Raw genomic sequence first — 26,250 nt, forward strand, 5'->3', positions numbered from 1 at the left:
GACAAGAGGCCATGAACTGCCAACCCTTTGGTGGTGCCAGCCAGGTGAATGGACACTGGGGGATACAGCAGGAGCGAAGACTCATGAGTAACAGTGATGTTTGCATGTGGCTTGGACTGTGGGGGTATAAAAGCTAGGGGTTCCTTTCTCGGGGTCCCATCTCAGAGGCATGAGCTGTTTCTGTGTTACTGCACCATGAATAGATTGCTTTATGGAACGAGACATTTGAGACTCTGTAAAGAGGAATGTGGGGTGGATCCAGTAAGGAAACCTGGCCTGACTGTGTGAGGGGGGGTCAAGTGGGGCACTTGTGGATGCACTGGAGCTGCCCGCTGGAAAGGGGCTCTGCTCCCAGCAGTGAAAGTCTCTGGCCTTGGGAATGTGAGGGAATGTGAGTGACAGAGAGTCTTGTGAATGGTCAGACTGGGATGTTTCCTTAACAGTGATAACACCAAATGCTTGAGTTCACCTAGAGGACTTTGCACAGACTCATTCTACAGCATACACATTGATATAGAATGCTTTACATAATGAGGCAAAACCAGGAGACAGGTTTCCTTATTTCCTACCTGCAGGCTTTGTAGAACATTGCTGCGGGCTAAACCAGCCCTGCCAGCAGGGAGACCCGCCCTTCTCTGTGAGGCTGGCCAGCCGAGGCTGGGCTGGGCTGGGCTGAGCCTGCTCTGCTGACTCACCCCGCACCCTTGAGTCAGTAAAGGGATCGGGACAAGCTGGAAAGATGGGCTGGGACCAATGGCATGAAAAACAAATGCTGGGTCCTGCACTTTGGCCACAATAACCCCATGCAGCACTACAGGCTGCAGTCAGAGTGCTGAGAAAGTGGCCCAGTGGAAAAGGACCTGGGGGTGCTGGTCAGCCAGAGCTGAACGTGAGCCAGCTGTGCCCAGGTGGCCAAGGAGGTCAGTGGAACCCTGGCCTGTATTGGACACAGCATGGCCAGCAGGAGCAGGGCAGGGATTGTCCCCCTGTATCCAGCACTGGTGAGGCCACACCTTAAATATTGGGTTCAGTTCTGGGCCCCTCGGTTCAGAAGGACATTGGGGTGCTGGAGCGTGCCCAGAGCAGGGCAATGACGCTGGTGAAGGGTCTGGAGCACAACTCAGGAGCAGCTGAGGGAGCTGGAGGTGTTTAGCCTGGAGAAGAGGCGGCTCGGGGATGAACTTATTGCCCTCTACAAGTGCCTGAAAGGAGGTTTTGGCCAGGCTAGGGTCGGTCTCTTCTCCCGAGCAAGCAGGACGAGAGCGCGTAACTTCAAACTGCGCCAGGGGAGATTCAGCTTGGACATTAGGGAGAAATTCCTCAGGAAAGTGTGATCAAATATGGGAACGGACTGCTCAGGGAGGCGGTGCTGCCCCTGTCCCTGGAGGTGTTCAAGGAGAGCTGGGACGTGGCACTTGGTGCCATGGTCTAGCTGACATGGTGTTACTGGATCACAGACTGCCCTCGATGATCCCAGAGATCTTTCCCGACCCGATGGATTCCGGCACCCTGAGAAACCCAGGGCGGGCAGGGCTCCGCTGGTGACGGCGGTGGGCGTGGCCAGAAGGCGGTGCGTGACCCTTTTGTGGGCGCGGCCTCTCAGGGGGCGGGGCCAGGTGTGCCCTTCGGCCGTAGGGGAAATGCACGCGGCGGCGCGGTGACGTCAGGCGGCGCGGGCCGGCGGTGACGGCGGGTCCGGGCGGCCATGGCGCACCGGTACCTGCTGCTGGCGCGGGGCGGCGGCGGCGGCCGCCGGGGGCTGCCCGGGGCCCCGCTGCAGCAGCTGCTCTGCGGGAGGGGCCTGCTCGGCGGGGCCAGGCCCTGCCTGGCGCAGGTGAGCGGCGAGCGGGCCGGGGCTCGAGGGAGGGCCGTGCTGGCGGTGGGGCGGCCCCGGGGCGGGGAAAGGCGCCCCGCTGCTCGGAGCCGGGCGCGTCTCTGCTGTCCGCGGCCTTCCCCGGCTCGTCCTCACCCCGGCCGGAGGAGGCAGCCCCGGCCTGCTCGGTGCCGGCCCTTCCGGGCGGCGGGGAACGAGGCCCGTGGGTGGGTGAGCGGGCGGGCGGGCTGGAGTGCCGCGCCTCCCGGCCTGGAAGGGGCAGCCGGCTCCGTGCGGGAGAACCTCGGGCTCCTGCGGCAGCAGCAGCAGAGTCCTCCTGCAGAGGGAGGCGACACCCCAGAGCTGCTGCTGTGCTGCATCCCGCCGCTATTCGTAGAAACTTAGAGTGTTGTTAGGAGGTTGAAGGGACCTTTAGGATTTTCTCTTCCCAGCTCCTCTGACACAGGGACACCTCCCATTACGCCAGGTTGCCTGGCCTTGAACACTATATCTGCAGCTTCTCTGAGCAGCATGTTCCAGTGTCTCACCACCCTCCCAGTAAATAATTTCTTCCTAATATCTAACTTAATTTCTCCTCTTTGAATTTGTATCCTTTCCTTCCTGTCTTATCAATACAGTTCCTGATAAAGGGTCCCTCTCTGGCTTCTCTGTAGACCCACTTCAGATACTGTATAGTAACTGTGAGCTCTCCATGCAACTTTCCTCCAGCATGAGCAGCCCCAGCTTCTCTTCATAGAGGAGGGTTCCCATGTTCCCAGTGGTTTTCCAGGTGCTGTGTCCCACCTGATTCCAAAGTTCTTCCATTGCTTTCTCAGAGTGATGAGTTGTGTCAGGTGGGTTTGAGGCTGGGTGAGAGACTGAAATGTTAAAGATTACTGACTTAGCACCTTGTTTTGGGTGTCAGTGTTCTGGAAAAGAGGAGCCTGGTTGTTTGCATCCTGGGATTGCACAGTGCAATGATGCCATGAACCTGCACCTGCAGCAGTTGTGGTACTAGCTGGTAAAGCAGATGTTTGTGTGTTCATTCTTAGTAAAATGGCCTTTGCTGTCAGCTGTTACAAGATGTGCATTACCCTTGCTGACAGCTCTCACATAGTGCGGGAATGACAGGCCTGTGGGAAAGGAAGATGCTTGAGTGCTCTCCCTTTCATGGGCATCTTGCTTTTCTTTGTTTTCCTGTAGCACAGAGTGCTGAACAGCCACACCTTTATAGCTGTGAAGGTTATCTCTAGGGTAGTGATGACTGTGAGAGGAATACACACAGAAGGTGTGTTGTAGCTTAGTTCTCAGCATGAATATGGGGCTTGTTTTTCATGGTGAATTTGGTTTTGTTTGATCAGAGCTGAACATTATTTCAATAAATAAAACATTGTCAGCAGTGCTGCTGATCTCTCAGAAAGCTAACTCTTGTTACTTTCAAGAAAATGTAAGGAGTTCCTATTTGGAATCAATCTTAGGAAGGGGACTTTGTATTCATTGTAGCATCTGGCTTTGTGTGCAGGCAGAAAATTGAGGATCTTTGTTCCATAAAAGCCATTTCTTTTTTAAAATTGATTTTTCTGTAAGAAAAAGTGAGCAGTTTGGAGTCACAGAACCTTAGAAAGGCTTGGGTTGGAAGGGACCTTAAAGATCCTCCAGTTACAGCCTCCCTTTCCAGGGGCAGACACATCTCCCACCAGACCAGGTTGTTCTGGGCACCATTCAGTCTGACCCTGAATACTTCCAGGCATCCACAACTTCTCTGAGCAACCTGTTCCAGTTGCTCACCACCCTCTGGGAGTAAAGACATTTTCCTAATTTCTGATCCAAATCTCTGCTCTTAGTTTAAAAACATTTCCCCTTGTCCTATCACTATTTGCCCTTGTAGAAAATAACTTGCATTAAGGTAGATTTCTTTACCAGCTTTTTTTTGTGTGTTGTCCCCTCTTCCCATTATGTTCTTATGTAATATTTTGGTGGCTGTTAGATAATTAAGACTTCTGGTTTAATTTTGCTTTTATTTGTAACTTGATAATGGGTGAAGCTGTAACTTCCAGCTTCTTAGAATGAACAGATTCTCTATCCTATATGTACAGCTGAGCAAATGGATTTTCTGTTCCTGCTTTGTGTAGCCTCAATTTTGTAAACTTTTTAAGGAGTTCTGCTTGTGCTCTTGGGTTTATGTAGCACTCTGGATTAGTAACATTTTATGGGTTATTTTAACTCTAAAACTGACCTTTGTTTGTTTTGCTTATCTAGAACTTACATTTTTAAAAGTCTTGATTTTTAGGATGGTGTCACAAGGTCTGCCCAAAAGAAAAAAAAATCAGATTTTTGGTTTGGTTTGGCTTTTTTGGGAGTTTTGGTTTGGTTTTTTTTTGCCTCTGACTGGGAGATACTTGGCAAGAGTTTCCTGGTATACAGCCTGACACAGCATCCAGTCAAAATGTGCTCTGTTTGCTTTCTCTGTGTTCAGGCAGTGGGTGTGCTTATATCAGCTAAGCTTGCTGTGGCATTCCCATTGCCAGACAGAACTGTATCAGGATGATCAGTTTTTGTGCTGCTGTTTTAGAGAATTCTTGAATATCTCCTGTGGAGGAGACTCTACAACCTCTCTGGACAGCCTGCTCCAGTGCTTAGTCACCCACACAGTAAAGACATTCTTCCTGCCGTTCAGGTGGAGCTTCCTGTGCATCAGTTTCTGCCCATTGCCTCTTGTCCTGTGCTCAGCACCACTGAGAAGAGCCTGGATCAACCTTCCTGGCACCCTCCCTTCAGATACTTAAAGACAATAATGAGGTCCCCTCTCAGCCATCTCTTCTCAAGGCACTCAGGTGACACTGAAGGTGCCATGAAGTCACTTGTTCCTTTTTCTCACAAAGCAGCTTCAAAGCACTCAGCTCTCTGCATATTAGCTTGACAGGTGACTGTGTTTGTTCATGGAATTTAGGATCTGTCGGGACAATCCAACAGAAGCAATCCCATTATTCAGGTCTGCCCCAAAGCTCTTGTCTGCTTACCCTTCTCTCTCCTTCACTTAAACTATAACTTATTCTGTAGTAAACCTGTGCTAGTCTGGGCCACACAACTAGATTTGGCTTACTTTAAACTTTTCTTTTAAACATGAGCAGTTGTTTCTTCTTAGTTGGAGTAAAGCTTTCAGAATATTTCAGTCTCTTTGCAAATAAAAAATAATCTGAGTTTGCAGAAGAACTAAGTCTCTAATTTTGTGTTTTGTAGGGGACCACTGACAGGAGAAAACCCCACTGTTTCTTTGAGTTTCATTAGTTGTTTCAACATTCACTCCCTGTCTGTATTTGGAATATACATGATCTGTGGCAAGCTCTTTTTATTTTATTGGCCACATGGCTGCATCCCGCTTGTCCTAAAACAACTTCTAGGACCACAGATGGAATTGCTCATGTTGGAGGTCATGATGTATTGGATTTAGTAGCTGTTCTCTACATTAGCTTCTCTCCAGACTATCTGCACTGCACGTGCTTCTGAGAATCAGTGAAATCCCCTCTTGGATTTTCAGTATCAGATTTTATTCAGACATGCAGAGGCACAAAACTAATCCTGACCAAGCAGCCCAAGAATTCTTAGCTCAGTCCACAGCAAAAGCAAGGAATGAGAACATTTTGGTGTTCTTCTTTGTTCCAGCAGGTGGAACTATAGGGATGCTTGAAATAAGCCTGATGTATTTCATCATTTAATAAGGGGTGGAAGGGGAAGCTCCAGACAGAAGATTTCAGCAGAGTTACAGCATTCAGTTAATGAATGACAGCATGCCTAGGGTCGTTCTAGTGTGCAACCAAGTAATCAAAAGTTTCTTTATATGTAAAAATGGGTTTTATTTACAGCCACTGTACCTTGACTATAGCACTGAGCTTCCTTTCACAGAATAGTCACAGAGGTGTTAGTCCCAGATGGATGTTTGCTTTCTTCTAAGGATACTTGGAGTCATGTTTTCAGGACCTGTTGCTTTTCAGTTAGTGTTGGTTTTTGCATTTTACTATTTCTGTAGCTCTTGAGGTAAATAGCTTCTAATCAAAAGGAACAGGAGGCTGAGTGCCTTTTTGCGGTGGAAGGAAGTGGAGGCAGAAGGAAAGTCAGTCTGTGGGGAAATCTTGGCATGGATAATATTTTGTTTCTCAGAAGCATTGGAAAAGCTTCTGAAGGGCATTTTATCTAAAATATGTCCTTCTTGAAGAAATCAGGTATGATTTCTCTTGAACAAAATTGCAATTTATACTTTTTTGAAGTATCCAGCTGTAGTAGCAAAATTTTATTAAGAACTCGTGAGTTTAAAGATTTAATTTTCCTTCATTGCACTTAAATGATGAATAACAGTAAACAGCCTTAGGACAAGGAGCAAGGACAGGAACAAGCCATGTTAAAACTTAGGTTTGTTGTGGTTTTATAACTGGATGTTTACCCACATAGGGCTTTGGATCTTCTTTTTGAACTGAGATTCCTTGTCTGTTTTAGTTTCTTAGCTGGATGTAAGCATTGTCTGCCACATCCCTTTCTTTTGGATTCAAGTAGATCTCTCATATTCAGAAACTACAACTTCTTAACTATTTGTAAAAAGGTTGCAGACAAAACATGATTCAGTGCTGTGTAGATCATGCTTGTACAGTCACAGTTAATGTTGCACTTCAATGTCATTTGGCTGATGTGATTAAACATGTCCTGTAGAAATCAATGTGTATTTAATGTTCATAGCTTGTAGTGTTTTCTGCTTGATTTTTCTCTTTTACTGAACAATGTTTTGTTTGTAAGATGAAACTCTGTTCTTAACAACGAGAATAAAAATCTCCTTGCTGTAGAAATTACTCATTTGATGAACTTTTCTTTTTCCATTTGTTGTCTTACTTTCTGGCACACAGCAGTTACTACAATATCTGTTGTGAAGTTCCAGTTGTAAAGTATTGTCTGACTAGCTGCAAGGCTCTACCAGAGAGCTTGAAGAGTTTTGTAAAGTGTTCGTGTTGCTTTATATTTCTTTTTCATCTTTCAGCTCTGTGACCAAGTTACCCCTGGAGTTCCTGCTGATAGAAGCACTTTTTTGGCAAGTGTAATCGCTGCTTGCAGAAGGCTTTTCTCTCAACCTCCCAAAGGTGACTCTAACTTTGATTTGTGAAACAAAGCAGACTGCTTGCATACCTTGCTGAGGACCGCACTTATGTGCTATTTAGCTTTATTGTCTGTGGGGAAGTCGGTTCTTGTACTAACCAGCCTATAATCTTGAGATGAAACATTTGGTTTATGGGATTTTTAGGAGCTATTAAAGAATAATGCACTTTGCTCAACACTGTGCAGTGGAGCTTTCTGTTGACCTAAATTTCTCTATGTCTGGTTAAAACATAGCTTTACTTCAGGCTATTAAATAGAAGTGATATTCTCTTGTCAACACAGCAGATATATTTATGGAGACCAGGTAGAGCTTTTCCACAAAAAAACAAGAGGAAAGCTGATTTTGCAGTCTGTATGTTCCTAGCTTTTTTGCTGGTGTATACATTCAGCATGTGATGAAATAATTGTAAAATAAAAACCAACTGTGAGCTCCTTTCCTCTTTCTCCATAGGATTTGAAAAGTATTTTCCCAATGGGAAGAAATCTAATGGAACTAAAGGTACACCTGGAGAAACAAAAGGTACAAAAAGCTGCTTGACTTCAGTTCTTTGTGGAATGAATATTCATTAAATTCGATTTTGGCATAACAATTGTGAGTTTGGGTTTTAGGTTTTTTCTTTATTTTTCAGGGAAGATATATTTGTACCAGATTAGTTTGGAAGTGCAGATTGGTATGTTTTTATTATATGTGATATGAAAGCAAAATAACATTCATCTTCTGGAATAGTATTTATTTTTATGCTTCTGTTGGAGTGCTGTCCCTCAATTATAAGTTAACAGACATCTCTTCTGGTCATAACTGTCTCTCTGCTATTTAATGGACTATATATCTGGTTTTTTAATGGGAAATGCTGGTTTTTACATCATCTAATTATTGTAGTATTGCAGTATACTTTATTTTCCAGAACATCTCGTTAATATAACTAATAAAAGGTAATGTGAGATTAGCATGAGATGTAATTTTCTTTTTTTTTTTAGAAACAAAGCAAGCTACTACTTCCAGACAACCCAGTGGAACTAGTAGTGGAGGAGGTGGGAGTGGTGGAAAAAAAGGAGGCAAGAAAGAAGAAACTAACTGGTGGACCAGATTACAGAAGGTTTTGACTTTAAAATATCTTTCTTTATGTCACTATCTTGTCTTCATGAAATAACCTTGCATGATTTTGCTTTTTAAGGCCATATTCTGATTGCCCAAATCTTGCTCAAGCCTCCTGTGCCAGACCTTCCATGGCAACTGGCTCTAGATGGCTGCCCACTCAGTGCCTTTCATGAATAACTATTTTGTGCATAACTCCAGAGGCATCTACCTCTGTTCAGGAATATTAATGAAGTTTAAGCTGTGTGAATGTGGTTGCTAGTAGTCAGTATTCTTAGAGAGGAGCCTCAGACCTTTAAAGGCCTCGTGTTTTGTTTCAGTGGCAATTTGGAGAATTTTCTGACCACGCAATGGTCATTAAATGTAGTTTGCTCTTACATGTTCTGACTTTGATGGAATACTTATGTGAGTTTCCGTTTGAAATTTATTGCCATTTATTGCCAGCTGTAACACAAAGATGATGGCACCTGACAGTACAGAAATATGTAAAATATTCCTGTATGTGTATAAAGAATGTTTTTGGTGCAAGTTTTTCATTCTTCTTATTTTGTTTTTGTTTTTCTTCCTTCTGTTAGTTTTTCCTTGATTTTTTGTTGGTCTTGCATGCACTCCTGCAGACCAAGGATAATTGTTTTAGAATGGAGGCAGAAAGGTCATGTGATTTTTTTTTTTTTTTCCCTTTCTAAAAACAGTAGTTCATGGATCAAAACTCTTCAATTACTGTTTGTAAAACACTTAAAGAATTTCTATTGCTGTAATTCCTCAGTTCTATGTGAAATTTCTCAAGTGTGTTCATACAACAAAGCAGACTTTTGTTTAACATTCTCTGTTGCAACCTTGAGGGCAGGGAATAGAAGCTACAAAGAAATATCAGAACCTGTTTCCTATGTGCCTACTGTATTACAGACTCTAATTTTTGTTTTTTTCTTTCTCTATTTCCTAGGGTGACATTCCATGGGATGTCAGGGAGTTTCGGATGTATGTGGTGGGAAGTTCTTTTTTCTGGACAATGGTTGTGTACTACTTCTTCTTCAGGGTCCCTGGGAGAGAAATCACCTGGAAAGACTTTGTCAACAACTACCTTTCTAAAGGATTGGTGAGTGGGGAGGCGAATCAGTGTGAAACATCAGAGTGCTGAAGATGCTCATTGCTGCCTCCCCAGCTGGGCTTGTGTTTGTGTGTCTGCGGAGTGAGAACTGGCTCTGTGTTGGTTTCAAGGGAGAAAGGAATTAGCTTTCATTTAAATCAGTTCCTAGATCTGATATTTTGGATGGATGTGGGAAGATTTATGTCATTTCAAGAGAGGAGAGGGAATAGCAGCTCAGGACAAAGCTTTGGTTGGATAACTCCTATGGGTGCTGGGGCAGTGTAGCTACACTCCCTCTGGGTGTGGCTTTGCAGTACAGCTAAGCTGACATAATGGCTTAAAGAGACATGCCAGCTGCCTTTGGAAGAAGTTTGCTCCTAACCTTATCACTTGCATGAGCCCATTCCTCTGAAAAGAAAAGGTTTTCTGCTTGTTACATGTCTGAAATCAGTTCCTTGGGGAATCTGAGAAGCAGCAGTGAGAACAGAAAGGGATGGGTGGGGAATGGAAGAATCCTTTCAAGGACAGTACATTGGCATCCCTTCACCAGCCTGACTGTGTTGTAAAGTAGCCTCCTTTATTTTTCTCCTCTCATTTTTTCTTACCTGGAGCCACTACTGGAGCAATCAATTTTATCATCAGTATCCTATCTCTCTGTAGAACTTGGCAGCTTTCCATGCTTGGAGTAATAGGTTGGTGATGCCCTGAAGTTCAGGAGATTGTCTTGCACAGGCTATTTCCACTTCAAGAGCCATGAGTTCTTTGCTCTGCTCCCTCCCTGCTTGTAGGTTCATCTTACAGATTAGGAAAGCATTGGTTTGCTTTGTCCTCTAGGTTTCACACCTGGAGGGATTTTCTGTTAACACAAAATTAACCTTCCATTACCTCCCTTTGGTAAGCTGCTGAACAGGGTGTCTCTTACCTTTCTTTTCTAACTGATCTGTGCAGAGTTCCTCTGTATACTTCTGCCTGGACTGTCTTACAGTCAGTCCTGTTCTAAATTGGTGAAAAAACTAATACTGATTAAATTTCTGAAGCAGTAAGACACTTAAATCTGTAAAAATATTCATTTAGCTGTTACAGTGAACAAAGCCTGAAGCCTCCTTGCAGAAAAGCATTGTGAAAGGAGGCTGTTGCACAAAACCAAGTTTCTTGTGACTTTGAAAGATGTAGTGTGGATATTCAGACAGACTAAATGTGTGGCTGTTAAGAGCTGTTGGTTGCCTAAATGGTGGGGAGAAGACAGCAATACTGGAGTCATGTGCTTTTCAAAACACAGGTGTTCAGGTCGTGTTGTGTGAAATCAGGTTAGTTCTACAGTGACTTCTTAGCTCCTGTTTTCCTTCAATTCTACCAGAAATGACCACATGTAGTGAGTTCAGGGAACAACCTTACTCACCTGTGTGCGATTCAGGCCCAACTTCTAAAGCTAGATTGCCTAGTTTTAAATGCTTTAAAATGTTAAAACCAGTTATTTTATGGAAAAGGGAAGAAAACATGGAAAAATTTGTACTTGACTTCTAAAAAGGCCTTGTCGAATCCAAGAGTCTAACCATTGGAGGAGACCTGTAAAAAAAGTCTTAATGGTATATATCTGCTAAAGCTGTAGCACAGTTCCCAGGTTTATATAGTATCTATTACCCCAGGTCAATACTTTATGTAATTTATGTTACTGTATTTAATATTGTAGCACATGAAGCCCTTTCTAGTAGGGAAAACAGTTGTAAGAACAAAGTTCAGATTTTCCTCATTTTGCTCAGTTTGGTTTGTTTTGGAAGCTGCTCTAAGAGTTTGGAATTATATAACTTACTGATTTAGGTGTTTTGACCACTGAGACAATTAACTACTGTTTAACTATTTTACTATAACTGATTTTTGCTGATGCATGCCTTGAGTTTTTCCTTGAGAAAAGGGTATGATGTCCGTCTTTCAATTTAAATTCCTATGTGCCAGTATTCCTTTTTTCCTGATTACATAATGGCAAACTGTAGACTGTACACTATGGAGCTGTCCTGATGTACCTGATTAATTGTACATTCTAAGTGGAAAACAGAAAGATTCACATTTGTTATCTGAAGCTGTGGTGGAAGCACAGTGACTGTACACTCTTCACTCAGGTTTTGTTCTTTTCTCCTCCTACAGGTGGACAGACTTGAAGTGGTGAACAAGCGCTTTGTTAGAGTCATCTTTGTTCCTGGAAAGTCTCCTCATGAATGGGTAAATAATTTTAATACATGTACATGGGATATTAGAAGCAGCAAAACAGTCTTTTTATGTAAAGTTTGAGGCAGAAACTTGGTCTGGATCATTAATAATTTCTTGATTGAAAACATTTTTTCTTGTTACAGTATCCTACATTGTGTGTTTTTCACTTTTCTGTATCAGTTGTTTTGCCATGGATATCTTTAAACAGGGACAAGTAGTTCCTTTCCAGCACTGTGCTCTTTAATACAGATACGTAAACGAGAACAGGAACAAATTGCTGAAGGTTCTCTGTTTTTAACTGCTGTTTTCCATCTGCTCAAGAAAATCCCAGACTTAAGTCCACATACCTAGGAATCTTTTCTGTTCCAGACTGCTTTTAGCCAGTTACTGGAAAAAACAAAGAGAAGTGTTGGTTTCCAAAGTATTTATTTCATGGACTTGCTCTTCTAGTAGCACAGTGAGGAATAGGCTGATACAGGTGAAAGTTTTCCAAAGAATGATACCCAGTGGCAGAGACCTATTAAAAATATATAAAATGTTCATAGAAAATTCAAAGAAGCATTAGAAAAGCTTTATCAGGTTACCTCTTCTTAGGTGGTGGAGCTTTTCTTAAGTGTCTTTCTGAAACAAGGTCTGAAGTCCCTCCTGGGTAAAGTTAAATCTGCAGCAATTACTTAATCAGTGGGTTTCATTGTGGCTTATTTATACACCTACTCTTTAGCCCACATACAACCAGTTGCCTTTGTTTCCCAATCACTTAACTGCTCTGGTTTTTCTTTTTCAATGTTAGGGTGAGGAGGGACAAGTCAGGCAGGTCATGGTGCAAAAGGGGAGATTTTCTTGACCAGATCTCAACACATTTTGAAAGTAATGGCTGGATTTTTCTTTCTGGTCTGTGATAAATTTGTGCTGTTTTTTTTTTTTTTTTGGTTGGTTGGTTAGTTGGTTTGGTTTTTTTTGGTGCTGTTTTTTTTTTTTTTTTTTTTTTGTGAACACAGCTGACTAGTATAAGCTGCAGAAGCTTTTCTTAAGAAAAGCAAAAACCTTTCTTAATCAGAAGGGCTGAGACCTTCAAATGAAACAGTAAGTTGTATGACTCCTGTGTTTCCAGGTTCAGTGCTCTGTATTATTCTGACTATATACGTCCCTTATAAAGATCTGTTTATTACTCCCTTCCATTTTTTTTTCTGGTGAAAATGCCAGGATTTCCATCTGTTTAAAGTGCCGTGAAACTATTGAGATTCATCATCTCTGCAGAAGCAGTGATAGGTATAAGTGTATTCAGGCTGGGAGGCTTCAGATTTGTTGTGTGCCTCTTATACCAGTTACACACTTGACAAGGCAACTTAAACTTGGTCCAAATCTAACACATACACAAGGAATTACCAGACTAGAAGAAGCTGGCTTGTAGTGAAGGTGAAATAAGAGAGGACACTTGGTCATCTCTGCTTTTTTCCTTGCAGTACGTCTGGTTTAATATCGGCAGTGTGGACACTTTTGAACGGAATCTGGAGACTGTGCAGCAAGATCTGGGAATAGAAGTGGAGAACAGATTGCCTGTAGTCTACTCAACAGAGAGTGATGGGTAAGAAGTTGCTTTAAAAAGTCTCTGGTAAAAAAAAAAAGGTTGTGTTTACTGCAGAGAAGTAGGTTTGTAGTACGCATAGCTTGTGCTTCACTAGGTGGCAGTATTATCAGAATAACAATCTGCTTGGGTTTGTTTCTGAGTGTTATGTGTAAGAGAAGCTGTTCAGTACTTTGTCTATGAAGAAATCCATATCCTCTTACTCTAAATATAGCTTCTCATTATATAAATATTTTACTGTAACTCCTTTCTTCATTTAAGCCCTTCCTCCCTGTGACTTTTACTAGAGCAAGAGTTAGCCGGGAACAGCAGCAGAGCTCCAGAGATGACACTCATGTAGATTTTTGAACAGGGAGATTATATCATAGAACCATAGTATATTGGCTGAGCTATTCTGGGCATCAACTTTTGGCCAAAAAATAAGCATAATCAAAATCTGGGGCCTTGGAAAAAAGCAAGAAATAGGTGATTAAGTAAATCACATTAACAGAAATTGGAAGATGGATCATGCTCTTAATTGTTAAGAAAAATAGTACTGATGTTAGATTTACAGCATTGTTGCTTCCCATTAGGGAATAAGGGCTCTGATACTAGATTTGTGTTCTTTGTATTAGCCTTATGTGGCTGAATTTTATTGACCTTACGTAGAAGACAGTAAAAGTGCTTCTCTGATGTATTTTTCCAAATGGCTTAGAAGACAAACATAATCTTGTAACTCAAGGACTAGTTTCTTTTTGGTTCTAAGTGAGCAGTTTAGAAGTTACTCCTGCTGATGTCTGTCAAATAGGTTTTTTATCATCAGGAAGTTGTACTTAGTATGTACTAGCTCATGTGACTAATGAGAATGGCTCATTTACTGACTCTCTTGTGTTTACATACTTGTGGGTATTTGTTTTGATTTGGGGGGATGGAGGGGAATGTCTTGGTTTTACTGCAGTGTGTGTTACCAAGCTGCTGCTGCCTGTTGGTCTTGGTGGCAGCAAGAAAAATGGTGGCCTTATTCTGGGCAATCCTGCAACTTCAGACAGAGGTTTTTATTTCCCTGTTCTACACACTGCCTGCCTCATTTCTGTGTTTCTTTATAATGGAACATTCTCTTAAGGATGGTCCATAAATAAACCTGTTGAGCCCTTATTTAAACAAACCTGGGGAAAGTGATGGTCAGGGCAATGCGGCACTTGTGCAAGAAGGCTGCATGTTGGCCTGAGGCTTCTCACCACAGACTGGGAAAAGTAGATCAGTTCCTATGCCTTTTTCAGCCTTGTACAGACCTTTACTTCCTGAATCCCTCTTCCTGACCACAGCTGTGATTCTTTCCTCACTGTCTGTTCTGCATATAGATATTGATATATATTGCTCTGCCCCAGGAATGCCGCAGAAAGCAGGAGAGAGCAGCTATATATAATCAAAGTACTTCTGTTCCCTGCTGGATCAGAGTCTGCTGAATACCACAGTAGAGAGAAAAATCCTTGTTTTCCTCTTTATCCCAGGAATGTGGGTTATCTGTAAAGCCTGGAAATCCTGTGCTTTGTGATTGTCCTTCTTTTCTGCATTTTGTTTTTGTTGAGTGTGGGTAGAACGTCTTGTGAGCTGTTTGTTGAACTGTTCCTTTTCACAGAAAAATCTGTACAGTGCTCAGATACTATGATAAAGAGGACTGTGTTAGGGTTTTGGGCTTTTACAGAGCTGTGCTAGAAAACTGGAGGACAATGAACAATGAATAATAATTAAAAAAAACCAAAACCACAAAAGAGAAACAGAAAACCCCACCCCAAGAAACCACTCCCTCCCCCCTGCAAATCTGTATCCTTGAAAATGAAAATGGAAACATTGAAAGAGAAAAAAAAATGTAAAAAGCTGAAAGACCTAAGGGAAGAAGGGGGTGTATTTTGGAGAGAAATTTCTGCTTGAAGTAATAGGACACACTGTCTATATGCTACCTAATGCAACTTACTTTGAGAATATAACCATTTACATAACTAGTCCTGTAAATTTGCCTTTGAAAAACAAGCTACTTCTGTTTATTAGGTAATGCAGTTTTTCCTCTGCAAAACTCAACAATGTTACTTGATGTGCTCGGTTTAAAAACAAGCAACTATAACAATTTGTTCTCAAATTTATTTTGACGGTTTCCAAGTGTGAACAACCTGCAGAAGTACAAACATTGCAAATTAATAGACTATTAGTCCTGAATTTGCTTATAATGGAACCAGCGTTTTATATGTGTTATTTGCAGTAGTGGATTATTGTGATAGGTTTCTCTTTGTTTGTTTGTTTTTCTCCACAGATCATTTCTCCTCAGTTTGCTGCCTACAATTCTGATTATTGGTTCATTGCTGTACACATTAAGAAGAGGACCTGCAGGCTTGGGTCGGGCAGGGCGTGGAATGGGTGGACTTTTCAGTGTTGGTGAAACTACTGCCAAAGTCCTTAAGGATGAAATAGATGTTAAATTCAAAGATGTAGCTGGCTGTGAGGAGGCCAAATTAGAGATAATGGAGTTTGTTAACTTCCTGAAAAATCCCAAACAGTATGAGGATCTGGGAGCAAAAATTCCAAAGGTAAGGGATCGATAACTTAGACTTTATTCTTCTACTAGTGCTCAGTATTCTAAACTGTACTAGGATTGTTTACATATGCAATGCTTTCCAGCTTCTGTCTTCCAATCAGAAAAAAAAAATAAGCAAGCATTGAGTGCCAGCAGTGTAACTGTGGTGCCAGCAGACTTGCTTTGTGGAATACATTGTCTGTTCACGTGGGCCAGAAGTGATACACACCATAGGTGTAACAGCAGTCTTGCCAGTGGTTATTATAGAATTGCCTTTTGGCTGTGCTGGCAGGGGAGCCCACCTGATGACATACCTTTCTTTTTCTTACTTAATATGTCAGTCAAACAAAACACTGTTCCTGAAACTCTAAGACAGCATGGAATGTTGGATCTAATTTGTTTTCCCTTTTGCTCCTTTAAAGGAGGGGTTAATGTTCAATTATTTCCTTACATGATTTTTGACTGTGGTGCAAGAAAAGCCAGAGGGCTCAATATCATTGACATGTTATTTCATAGGCTTAATATTGTTTTCTTCATGAAGAAAATATACGTGTTTGTCTTGCAGGGGGCAATTCTGACAGGTCCTCCAGGTACTGGGAAAACACTTCTGGCTAAAGCTACAGCTGGAGAAGCCAATGTGCCATTTATCACCGTCAATGGCTCAGAGTTCTTAGAGATGTTTGTTGGTGTGGGTCCAGCACGAGTAAGTCCTTGGCCTTGCTCTGTTCTTTCAGTATTGGCTGTTGAAAGGATGTTGTCAGGTTTGGGAGACAAATGTTTGGTTACAGCTGAAGTTGTTTCTTCTATGCAGATTTCTTACAAGTGATGCCAGATGCATGTCGAAACAAAAAATCACCAGTGTACCTTTAATAAAAGTTACTAAGGCAGTTCATTAGCTAGTTTCACTAGCCTGAAACAGTTCACTGTTAAGGATGTGTCTCTTTTCAGGTGCTTGAGAACACAGAACAACACTCTTTAAGCTCTGATCTGAAGTAAATTTACTAGCTGGATCAGAAATCTGTAGCTGATTCGACTACTGCTATGGGAATGCCTCCTCCAGCTCTAAATCCTGCGTCTTTGGAGAACTGTATTCTCTTTGTAGTTTGAAACTTTTAGTTGTAAAGAGGACACGCAGATAAGCTTCTGATTGAAATATGAATCCAGTCACTGATTTCTGGAGATCAGGTGTTTTAAATAACCAAATATATGTCTAATTTTTTTTTTTGCTTTTCTGCCTTAACTGTCTTAAGAAAGCTACTAAAAACATGTGAAGTGGTATAAACAAGTTACTGATGGCATTTTATGGAAATAAAAATTTGAGAAAGTATTAGGTATCCTAAAATAATAGTGGTACTCAGACTTCTGTTGTCAATAGATACCTCAAATGCCCCAAAGCAAAATTACTTAACTTTTCTGTACTGGTCTATAAAAATAATTTTACTATCCAGTGAAATCTGTTGATTTATCTTTGGCTGGGAATCAAGGTTTCAACACAGTTGATAATTTCTGATGCCTATGGAAAACAACATCAGAGAGTTTTATTTTCAGTTCCTATTAGTTTATTAAATAAGGCAGTTGTTAGTGGTGCTTAATTGATCATTTGTAAATTGAATGTACTAGAACTAAAACTACTTACAAGCCTTGGTTTCTTTGGTGACTTTTTAGTGTATATGCTTATGGAAACCTTTAATTCTCATAGTGCATATACACTAAAAATAGTTGTGTGATGCTGGATTTTGGCTTCTTCCAGTGAAAAGATAATTCACTTCAAGCATATGACACGTGTTTATCTTGTTCCTTCATTGTACTTTTTTCAAAAAAAATGGGTGACTTTCTGTTGTACAGCCTACTGTCCAAAATTTGCATCTCTTCGTGTGTACCGTACATTGTTTTGTCATCAGAGAAGTGTTCTGCAATTGCATCACTTAATGTATAAAGTAGTAAAGCTCTGAGCTGCATCTAATTCTCACTCAGGTCAAAATTCTTCCATTAATTTTTCATTTCCTGTTTGCTCCAGTTGGATTCCTGGTTGTAGATCTGTTAACTCACTGAACTGGTTTTAATGAGACCCTTCTGATAGGTTTGCAAGCAGAGCAACATTGCAATGTTGCATCTAAAATTCAAATCAGATTGTGCTGCATCTACCACAGTAGTTAGGTAATACCTTGCTTAAAATATGGAAGTCTAAAAAACAATTTCAGCTATCTACTCACGTCCTGAGTGTTTTTTCCAGTCATCTAGAAGTTAATTTAACTTCCAAATGAATATTTGGAGGGGAATTAAGTAACTTATCGTTGCCTTGAGGGCTGGCTGAAGGCTTTGGAATGAATGCTTGTTCAGAGGCATACCTAGTTGTAGGGATACTGTTACTGATGTGCCTCTTCCCACCCCTGCCCACCCCCCAACTCAAAAGAGTTACAAACCAGTCTGATACAGTCTCTGTTCTTTTGTTAAGGTTCGAGACTTGTTTGCTCTGGCTCGTAAGAATGCCCCGTGCATTCTCTTCATTGATGAAATAGATGCAGTAGGGAGGAAGAGAGGAAGGGGCAACTTTGGAGGACAAAGTGAGCAAGAGAACACACTCAATCAGCTTTTAGTAGAAATGGATGGTGAGTATTTAATGCCTAATACTATGTCATAATAACAAGGATATTAGAAAGAATATGCTTGTTCAGACCTGCTAACCAAGATTTGGATTCTAGCTTAAATACAAATTGTCCATGTTTCCTAAAATAAAGCATGGTGACTCACTTACCTGCAGCCTAATGTTTTACTAGAATTCATTCAGAGAAGAAGAACCCTAATTCTGTATCTCCTAACTCTTTGTCATAGTTGAATAGTCAGAAAAATTCTTCATGAGATCAGTCTGCCTGTAAAAAGATACAGCTAGCCATACTAGTTCTGTGCTTTCCAGAGCAGTTAATCTATTATTGTATTTTGAAGATAAAGCAGGATTTGATATCGTAGTTCACAAAGCAGAGCCCAAGGCCATTTTCTTGCTTGTTATGAAAAACTGGACAATGCAGCAATAAATAGAAATATTTTCAGCTTTAAGATAATTTGTTTGAACTGGCAGTTCTTACTTGACCCTGTAAGGAGGGCAGTCTTTATTTCTGGTTTTGGAGGTTTTTTCCACAGAAATTATATTTACACAGCTTTTCTCTATCACTTTTCTTTAACAGGATTTAATACAACCACAAATGTAGTCATTTTGGCAGGTACTAACAGGCCAGATATTTTAGACCCTGCTCTGATGAGACCAGGACGCTTTGACAGGCAGATTTACATTGGTAAGTTTTACCTGGGTGCCTGCAGTCACTGCAGCTATTTATACATGTAATTTCCTTGCACACACTCAATTTGATTATATATGTGTGTGAAAAGTAAAACCATATGTCTTCTATTTTAAAGGACCCCCAGATATAAAAGGAAGAGCATCCATTTTCAAAGTTCACCTTAGACCTCTGAAATTAGACACTGTCCTAAATAAAGACAACCTGGCAAGAAAGCTTGCATCACTAACACCTGGGTTTTCTGGTAAGTGACTCCTAATGCCACTATTATTCTCCAAGCTTTAGATATTTGATTTCCCTACTAATTCTGGTTTTCTTGCACCTAAACTTCTGGATGGCATTTGATTTAATTGTATTTACTGGCACAACCTGAAATTCTCTTTGCCTGTTAAAGCAAGTAGGAGATTTCTGAGGGTCTCAAGTTTTGTCAGCTTCAGTCAGGGTGACATGAAGAGGGAGTTTCTTCTGTCTTCAGTACAAGCAATTCAGAGGTTTCTGATTGTTATCACTCCTCTGTGTGTTCTTTCCTTTCCTCTGTTTGTCCTTTCCTTTGTTTCATTCTTGAGCACTTCTGGAGAAGACCTGGGTTTTGTGAAGTTTGTATGCATGTTCTGTAGGAGAATTTATGTTTCTGGATATAAAAACCAAATACCAGTGCAGAATTCAACTACTGGTCAATACAGATTTGAAATTAATTAGATTATAAGCCAGTAATGAGCCTTCTCACATCTATTCCAAATCCAACACTTGTGAATTCTTCACTGGTTTTTGGTCTATATAAAACTAGTTTTCTGTGATTTGATTATCGATGTCTCTGATAACTACAGTGATGATGTTTAAGTTACCTCAATAGCACTACTGCAAATAGTTTTAACAGAAAGTGGAGGGCTTGAAATCAGTAATGTGAAAGGATATCTTCTAAAGATAAGCCAACATCTGAGCTATACAGAAGTCACATGTAGGAAATGCATGCAGCTAAATATATACTAGTTTAAGTATAATCTGTTGCAGACAGAAAAGGAAGGTGGGATGTATCAAACAACTACTTCACTGGTAATAAACTTTATTTGCTGGCTGTCTACCTATGCAAAAAATCCTAAAGCCTATAACTATAGTAGATGCATTTAAATATATCTTAAGTAATTAAGCTATTTCAGAACGCACTACCTTTAATTTTCAAGCTCAGTGAGAGTTTATAGCAAACCAGTTGTAGGTAAGATTATGCTTATGCTAAACTCAGAGAAAAGTTTTGGAAAGGATCAGTAATTCTTGCCTTCTCTTTTAGGTGCTGATATTGCTAATGTTTGTAATGAAGCTGCTTTAATTGCTGCAAGGCATCTCTCAGATGCTATAAACCAAAAGCATTTTGAGCAAGCAATTGAAAGAGTTATTGGAGGTAGGTGAATAGCACCAATTGTTTCTCAAAAATTATAATAGACAGCTTCCTTTTTTAGATGTGTATGAAGCCATGCTTTTGAATATTAGTGCTGCTCTTCAAGGTTGTTTTCTTTCTCTCCTAAACACACTTGATGTTTGGAAAAGAAGTATCCTGTCTATATTGCTGACTTCTGTAACAGAGGAAGGGGTACAAAGACAGACTTCATCAAGACATGTCTCTTATTTCTTCTTCAAAACAGCAAGAAGAAAAACTGGATTTAGGGATGCTTTTAACTGCTGCTAGCCTGAAATAGTCTAGAAAAGATTTTTAAAGTTCAAATGTTTTATTTAAGTATTTGAATATTCTTAAGAACTTGCATTGAAACTGGAAAGTCTAAGGAAGGACAAGGTTACAGTGAAACCTGTAAGATGTGAATTTCTAAAACTTGAAAGTTTTGGGTGGGTTGTTTAAATTTTTTCAATGGATCACATGTATGGCCTCTAAGTATTGCTCACCGTCCTTGCAAATGAGGTAAAGGATGTCAGAGGAGAAAGTTTTGTCTGAAACTATTAATCAAATTTATTTATTTTATAAAGGTTTGGAAAAGAAAACTCAAGTACTCCAGCCAGAGGAGAAAAAGACAGTAGCATATCACGAGGCAGGGCATGCAGTTGCAGGGTGGTTTTTGGAACATGCTGACCCCCTGTTAAAGGTAAGAATGCTAATTTGGACTTTTAATTTTAATGGTAGCATGGACAACACGTTTTTCTTTGGGGTTCCCCTCCACCAATGTTAAGAAGATATTAAAATATAATAAAAAGCAATGTGTGTCAATTTTAGAGTACATTTTTGTTCATTTCTTGTTACTTTCTTAACTGTTTTCTGAATTAGCTGTTACATAGTTCGTAGTATAAATGCCCTTTAAAAGTGAGAGACCTGTTCTTCTCATGAGTCTGTCAGCCTTGATGGCTGCTTTTTCTCTGAGGCTTTCAGTACTGATTAGTGGTTTAAGTTACTCTTACCAGGTTACACAGGTATACTTCAAGAATATAGAAAGCTATATTTTACTTTCAATTTGCTTTCTTTTGGCTTCACAGCATGACAAGTTGAATGTAGAAGGAAAAGCACCCCAATCTCCCAAACTTGCTTTAACATTCGTAGTTTTTCATAGCTGTGTTTTTCATCTCATCTCAGGCTTAAAAATATTGTATGGTTTACTTCTGGAAAAAAGGTCATTAGTAAATGTGGAAATTCCTTAATGCTGTATCTGTTACAGAGTACATAATGCCCAATAACATTCAAGAAATTGTGGATTTTAATTAAAAATGGTGTTTTTAAAATATGATACAGTTTTTAGAGAAGATATGAAGATTCTTTTCCAGATATTCTAGTAGTTGTTATCCCAGTTTAGAGCTAGCCAGGGCTTTTAAGGATAGAACACAATGGGGGCAAAACTGTAAATGGAAATAATGTCAGAATTAAACCTCAAGGGTGAGTATGGTGTAGGCTGTGGTATTAAAAATAAGTCAAACTGAAGAGTACTTTATGGTTTTTAACACTATTTAGTTGTAGCACTGTTACTTTTTTTTGTAGGTATCTATTATTCCACGTGGTAAAGGACTGGGTTATGCTCAGTATTTGCCCAAAGAACAGTATCTGTATACCAAAGAGCAGCTACTGGACAGAATGTGCATGACTCTGGGAGGACGTGTGTCTGAGCAAATCTTCTTTGGAAGAATTACAACTGGTGCCCAAGATGACTTGAAGAAGGTGACCCAGAGTGCATATGCTCAGGTATGGGCTTGACTGAGACTTCTTTTTTTCCTTTACTGTTTTCTTTATCTCTGACCTAACTAATATTCTGCTATGGTGCAATTTCATCAGGTGCATCCCTCAGAAGCCTTGTTTCAGAAAACATTGTATGAATAAGCATCATGGTGTTGTTTAGAGATGCTGATGACCAATTATTTCATTTCAGTCTCACAACAGCAGTCCGTGCATTAGGCTTCAATTACTGCCCTACATCTGCCCACAGGAACATACACATTGATCCCATTGGATCACATGTGGGAGTTGTTATACTTATTTTAAAATGGAATTTAGTGCTCAGATTTGATCATATCATCCTACATTTACAATTGCCCAGTGTGAAGATTCAATTTGGATTCACACTTGAAATCCAGACAACCTTGTTTGAAAGCACTATTTGATGTCAGTTAAGTCTATGGGAATTGAGACATTGGTTTGTGTGTGTATCATATTAACTAATGTAGATGAGTAATTTAAAATCTTATCAATGCAATGACTCACCTAAGTGTAGCTATGGGCTACACACAGGTGTGTTGCTATGTTTCCTGCATCAGGACAAGGGGTGTCATCTCATAAGACACTCACAAGGAGCAAGAGACATTTTGGAGTACACTCATCTTCCCCTGCATGCTTATCCCCAAACCCCACCTACTTCCTCTTCTCAAGCGTGCTTTTGGTTGCCTCAGTTCTGGAAGGCAATGTGTAATGGTATCTTGTTAATTCTGTGAGATCTTCAGTGACTCTTGCTCAATTTTAAATTTATAAAATAAGTCTACTTACAGACTTCTATACATGTCAACCAAAATTAAGAAAGCAGGTTAAGAGACTTGGTTCTAATGGTGAGATCTCTTTAAATTCTAAATATTTGTTGTCATACCTGTGTGGATCTTGCTAGACTGAGAAGTGCTACTTTAGTAACCATCAAATTGATAGTAGCCATGGAGTGAATAAATAAATAGCAGTTTGAACTTGCTTCTGCCGCTGCTGGAGGAAAATGCAGCTTAAAACATCCCCATTTGGCAACCAGACAAGTCAGTATTCAGTACTGAGTGAAGCAAGATAAGAATTGTTTGACATTTGTAGAGGAGTGTCTTGGGATGAGGAATAGCATGTGATTTTTGGACTTGATGGAAAAAACCTTCAAGACCCTCTACTTTAGTACCTAAGTCAGCTTATCTTTATAGGTGAGTAGATTATGCTAAACTTCAGAAGTATTTTGAATTGGCAAAACACTTCTATTTCTGGTAAAGAAGGGCTTTACTGCTTAAGGAAGGCTGAAGTGGTTTTTGTGTAATATCTTGGAATTTAAACAGCAAAGCACTATGCATACGACTAGCAACCACTTTAAAATGGTGTTATTTGTGTCCTTCACTTTAATCAGTAAAAAGAAATAAGTGAAAGTCAATGCATGTGTGTTAACTTCAGTAGACTTGCATTTTCAGGGAAAGGTTGATGTTACAGGAAAAGATTAGGTTATAGCAAAATTCTTCCTCTCCCTTTTGTTGGCTGTATTTACTTCAACATACCCTAAATTCTTGCTATCTCTCCTTTATTTATTTAATTTTTTTCCTTTCAGATTGTTCAGTTTGGTATGAATGAAAAAGTGGGGCAGATTTCCTTTGATCTCCCTCGCCAAGGAGACATGGTCTTGGAGAAACCTTACAGCGAGGCAACTGCCAGGTTGATAGACGAAGAGGTGCGGTCACTAATTAACATTGCCTATGAAAGGACATTAAATCTGCTGACTGAGAAGAAAGCAGAAGTGGAGAAGGTGAGCATTACAGTGTTTTTAGCCATTAAGTTCCAGCTGGTAAGCCAAAATCTGAATTTAACTGAATTAGATTTAAAATAGACTGTATATGAGGAAGTTTGCTCAAAACCCATTTGATGTAATCTTAAGAATGCATCACAAGACTTAAGAGAAACCTTCTTTTGTGTTGGAACACCTCTGAGCATCTCACAAGCATGATTTAACATCCCTCCCTGCTTATGTGGTCAATATTCATTTGGAAAGTTGGAGGGAAGAGACTGTCTGCTAACATAGGGTTTAGTAGATGTGATAGGCAAACTTAAAGATTAAATACCAGGCTCCCAATTTTTTTGGGCAGAAGAAGCTCTTGTAACCAGGGAAATTCATATGACTTCCTTTCTCTGAATTCCTTTTCAGTGTTAATAAAAATATGTTTGTCTTCTTCTGTTCTGTCCCTTGGCTGCTTATGATCTCCCTCACTGCAGCCAAGATTCATCTTGTGCATATTCTCTTTCTTCATGCCACAAAACCTGATACAGCAAAAGGATCATTTTCTAGGACAGGCATCCAGTAGGCTTAGTGACAAGGAGACAATTTTGTATGGGCTCCATAAATCCTGTTGTAGCAGGTCAGCATCCCAGAAGAGATCGCTGAATGTGGTTTGTGCTGAACAATGAGCTCACTGACCCAAGGCTGCAAACTCCCCTGGTGCAGTGTTCACATATTGGTATTTTGGTATTTTATGGTGCTCTTGAGCTTGTAACTCAGCAGCAGCCCAATTGAACCATCCCCACTGACTGGAAGGGAACACTTGTTTTCATGTACCACTCAATGTCTTGCATCCAGAGCCTTTTGGCAGAAGCAAAAAGCTGCTGTTCTGAAGCAACAATAAAAGCAACAGTGACCCACAGTGAGGGCACTTTGCTTAGTCTTAAAAGCAGGATTAAAAATAAAATTGTATTTGTGCTCCCTAAAAGTGCTCAGGGGGGAGAAGAATCTTGTATCTGATGAACTCTGAACGACCTTTTTTTTCTATCAAAATTAATCAATGCCAAGCTAACTGCCTTAAGAAACCTTTCCAACTAGGACAGCCATCTCAGGTGTTTGATGTGTGTGACACAACTTGTTATGCTGTTCCAGGTTGCCCTGCGGCTGCTGGAGAAGGAAGTGCTTGACAAAAGCGACATGCTAGAGTTGCTTGGCCCAAGACCATTTGCAGAAAAGTCTACTTATGAAGAATTTGTGGAAGGCACAGGAAGTTTGGATGAGGATACTTCACTACCAGAAGGCCTTAAAGACTGGAACAAAGAGCGTGAAAAAGAAAAAGAGGAGACAACAGATGAACAGGTCGCTAGGCAGATCAGAGGAGGGATGCCATTTTAACTGTGAAGTGTGTGCCCATGGTGACTTGCACTCTGGAAGAGAAACAAACTCACCTAGTTTGTACTTCAAAAGAAAAAATATTTATTCAGCCAAACTGTATTAGTGATGGGTGGAAGAGTGATCTCGTGGGATGAGATAAGGATGTTCTGCTTCTGATGTACGTGTGTGAGATCATCAGTGCACTGGTAAAAGGTGATCATCTTTTGTCTGCCAGCTGGAGAAGCATACAAGGAATTGGAGCTGCAGTGGAATGCCAGAACTGAGCCTCTCAAGCATTGGAACAGTTCAGATTCATGCACAAATTTTGTGGCACTGATTGTTTTTTTTTTTTTCAAACATCTGTAAGCTTACAAAAATCAAAGGGTTTTTTTGATTATTTATCTAAACTATACCTGAATGTGACCCGTTTCCAAAAAGAAAAAGAATCATACAAAATGCATTGTCAAATGTGGTTGTACAAAGTACTAGCTTTGCAAAACTATCAGCTCTTTCATCTGACCCTTTCCCCTTCACCTCATTTTGATTTTAGAGTTTGTCTACAGAGAACTGCCATGTAAGTTGACCGTGAAAACTGAACACTTGCTTAAATATCTTCAAATGTACTCATGGTTCAGTGTCTTAAATTAAGTCTGAAACTGTTTGGCTCCTGCAGTTTTACCAGTCAGTTTTTTACAGAGTTCTGTAAACTATTGAACATATGAATGTGATGTGTAAATACAGTTTGAGTCAATAAAAACAGTACTTTTCTGAACAAAGCTGTCCCTTTTTTTTTTTTTTTTTCTTGCTGGTTTCTGGGTATAGAATTCAGAACAATGCAAAACTCTGTTAATATAGGGTAAAAGGATTGTGTTCACAAATACAAGCAGCAACCAAAGCCAAAGGTGATAAAGGAGATTGTTAGTTTCATACTCATTTGCTTAACAAAAAGCTATGGGGGAAAAGCTATGTTAGCAGTTGTCTTCTGCTAACAATTCATTAGTTGGAGGATTTAGCTGTTCAAAAATTAATGGCCTTTCTCCTCATCCCAGCAGAAGACAGGGAAGCATGGGTGGATTGGTGGTTAAGGGCGGGGAGGAAAATGAGCCAATCTTCTCTGCTGGACCAAAAATCCTTTAAGGGTGATGAGTCAGAGGGCAGGTTAAAAGGATAACTAGTGACTGATTC

General features: G+C 40.4%; 1 protein-coding gene across 1 annotated transcript; it reads left to right on the forward strand.

The window, feature by feature from the left end:
* Nucleotides 1-1,705: 1,705 nt before the first annotated feature.
* Nucleotides 1,706-25,835, forward strand: AFG3L2 (AFG3 like matrix AAA peptidase subunit 2). Its single transcript, XM_058036313.1, has 17 exons — nt 1,706-1,834; nt 6,837-6,936; nt 7,404-7,472; nt 7,931-8,049; nt 8,992-9,144; nt 11,278-11,352; nt 12,804-12,925; nt 15,213-15,486; nt 16,039-16,176; nt 17,929-18,082; nt 18,656-18,763; nt 18,885-19,010; nt 20,052-20,162; nt 20,741-20,856; nt 21,738-21,938; nt 23,530-23,724; nt 24,844-25,835. Exons 1-17 carry the CDS (start codon nt 1,706-1,708, stop codon nt 25,084-25,086), a joined length of 2,433 nt encoding a protein of 810 aa, XP_057892296.1. The 3' UTR covers nt 25,087-25,835.
* Nucleotides 25,836-26,250: the final 415 nt, after the last annotated feature.

This window comes from Melospiza georgiana, chromosome 1 (assembly GCF_028018845.1).
Source record: "Melospiza georgiana isolate bMelGeo1 chromosome 1, bMelGeo1.pri, whole genome shotgun sequence".
Lineage (NCBI taxonomy): Eukaryota > Metazoa > Chordata > Aves > Passeriformes > Passerellidae > Melospiza > Melospiza georgiana.